We start from the raw sequence: 2,500 nt of genomic DNA, 5'->3' as shown, positions 1-2,500 counted from the left end.
TTCTTCTTCCTCCGTTTCTCCTCTCTCTCTCTCTCTCTCTCTCTCTGTCTCTTTCTCTCTAGTTTTCTACGTATCTCATTTCTTCTACCTTTCGCAGTGTTATTTGCAACATTGCATGCTACATATTGCAACATGCATTTGCATGTTTGCTAATAGCAATACAAACAGCAACATTCATACTTCGTTTGGGTCATAGGGCATTATGTATTAACGCGTCCTAATTATTCTTTGCAGTCGAGCATTGCAAGATCATCGGTTGGATAAGTAAAAAGCATCGTTCTCATTCTGAGTTGGTTGGGTTTACCGGAATGAAGGTTGATAGAATAGAATACGAAGGTATATTTGTTGTTGTATTTCTCCTTTCCCCTCCAAAATTTGGGTTTTTACACTTTTTTTTTTTTTTTACGAAACGAAAATTTTAATACTATAATTTATAGTGATTTTGGTTGAAAAATATTGGAATTTGTAGATTTCAAATTCAGAATTTCGATTAATTTCTTACAGCTTATCATCTTACTGAATTCTAAAATTATTCATTCATGCATTATTGAATGAATAAGAATAAATTTTCTATATGATTTAAAATTAACTTTTTCTTTTTCTCCCTTGTTACTAAAACTTCTAAATCATCACACCATTTATACGTTCATATGTTTTATGATGAAATCTTTGACAAATTTTCAAATTTAAACTTTAATTATTACTCTCTTTCATTCTGTTCATTTCTACATTTACATTCTTCACATATGCACATATTTGTATTATTTAGTTAAATATAAGCAATAAATTTCTCAATCATATTTGCTAAATACTTAATCAAAGTATTTCTCAATCATATTTGCTAAATACTTAATCAAAGTATTGTGTTTTTTTGATATATTTGAATGAATGTAAAGTATTGCTTCCTATCATCATAAAGTATATACTGACAATACCGTAATTAAATTCCTAAAAAGAAAAAAAGAGGAAAATTAAAATTAACTGATATTTGATAAGATATTATGAAGCGGGAATTTTTGGAGCGAAAATTAAATGTTTTCTTTTGCTCTTATCAGTTTGCTTTCTTCATAACTTAATGATAAGTAAAATTATTCAGTTTTTTTTTTTTTTTTTTTTTTTTTACATTGTTTTATGGTGTACAGATATCATATCACAATATCATTTTATAATATGTAAATTATATCACACAAAACGACAGTAGTTATCCGACCATTTATTTATCAATGCTACGTATAGCTTTTATTGGGTATATAACATCCAATACCGTATAATAATCCGGGAATATACCAAAATTTTTCGAACTTTTTTCAGTGGTACAATATCCTGAATCAAATAATTCCACAATTATCGTCATCATCATCATCATCATCCAACAAAATATACCGCTGACGAAAATTATCAATCAAACAAGTGTGGTGTGTGGTAGTTGGCGCCTAAGCGCGTATGCGCAATATACGTGCGCAAGTGCGTCGACTTCCACACATACGTTCATCTAATATTTTCTCCTATTTATTTAACTCTATTATATTGATCGTTAAAACTCCAGAAATTGTTAGCTGTTCAACAAACTTCTGATACTTCTGGTCTGGTTACGCTGAAATATTCTTTGCTACTATCAATCAAATATTAGCAAATGGAAAATTTTCGGTGTACCGAATTCCTCACTGAATCACCATCAACATCTTCTGCACCGGCAAGATTTGGACGAATTACCGCAACAACAATACCGCCAACCGTTTCTGCACCACCAACAACACGAAATATCAATTCTGCATCAACATCAGCACCAACATCACGGCAACATCAACAACAACAATCACAACTTCGTCGTCGTGCTACCAAAAGTGATATAGGCCTTCGGCGATCATCACCAAATGATGTTATGAAATTGCTTCTTGGGCAGGTTTGATTAAAATTATTTACATTTAAAATTTAAAATATTAATTAATAAACAAATGAATAAAATATAGAATGTTATCGATTAAAAAAATGATAATTTAACAGATATCAAATCGTTGCTAATGATAATTTAGCATTACAATCATAATTTTAAAATTATTTCAAACAATTCGATTGTGAATGAAATCATTTATTCTTGTCATTTTTATCTTATCATATTTGATTTATATATATACATACTATAGTTATTGGTTTAATTAAGTATTAAATAAGTAATCATATTCAAATGATAAAATGAATTGTTTTAAACAAATGAAAATTTTACCATTACAATCGGAAACGCTCGTTTACATGAAGTTTATTTTAAAAAAATTAAACAATTTATAAATTATATTTTCTCTTTTCAATTCAATTTTATTATAGATACCAGTGAGCAGGAAAAGATCAACAACGGATCGTTTGAATGTTGCACAATGGCCAAGTGTTCTTCCTCTAGCAGATAAAACTGTTCATTGCGTATGGTTCAAAGATTATTCAATAGTATTGTTGAAATTTTACAAAATTTTTTGATTTAAAAAAAAAAAAGAAATAGTATATGAAA

The 2,500-nt window shown here is 28.7% G+C and overlaps 1 protein-coding gene across 1 annotated transcript in view; it reads left to right on the top strand.

Moving 5' to 3' along the window:
• Nucleotides 1-1,633: 1,633 nt before the first annotated feature.
• LOAG_18148 (hypothetical protein) overlaps nt 1,634-2,500 on the top strand; it is a gene marked incomplete at both ends in the record, with an annotated part of 2,638 nt that continues 1,771 nt past the window's right edge. Inside the window, 2 exons of the mRNA XM_020450814.1 lie at nt 1,634-1,903; nt 2,323-2,415. Coding sequence (XP_020305465.1) covers nt 1,634-1,903; nt 2,323-2,415 — 363 coding nt within the window. The remainder of the gene's footprint in view (nt 1,904-2,322; nt 2,416-2,500) is intronic.

The sequence above is a fragment of the Loa loa genome (assembly GCF_000183805.2).
Source record: "Loa loa unplaced genomic scaffold supercont3.206, whole genome shotgun sequence".
NCBI lineage: Eukaryota > Metazoa > Nematoda > Chromadorea > Rhabditida > Onchocercidae > Loa > Loa loa.
The sequence above is the reverse complement of the archived record's forward strand: the minus strand, read 5'-3'. Positions and strand labels throughout refer to the sequence as shown.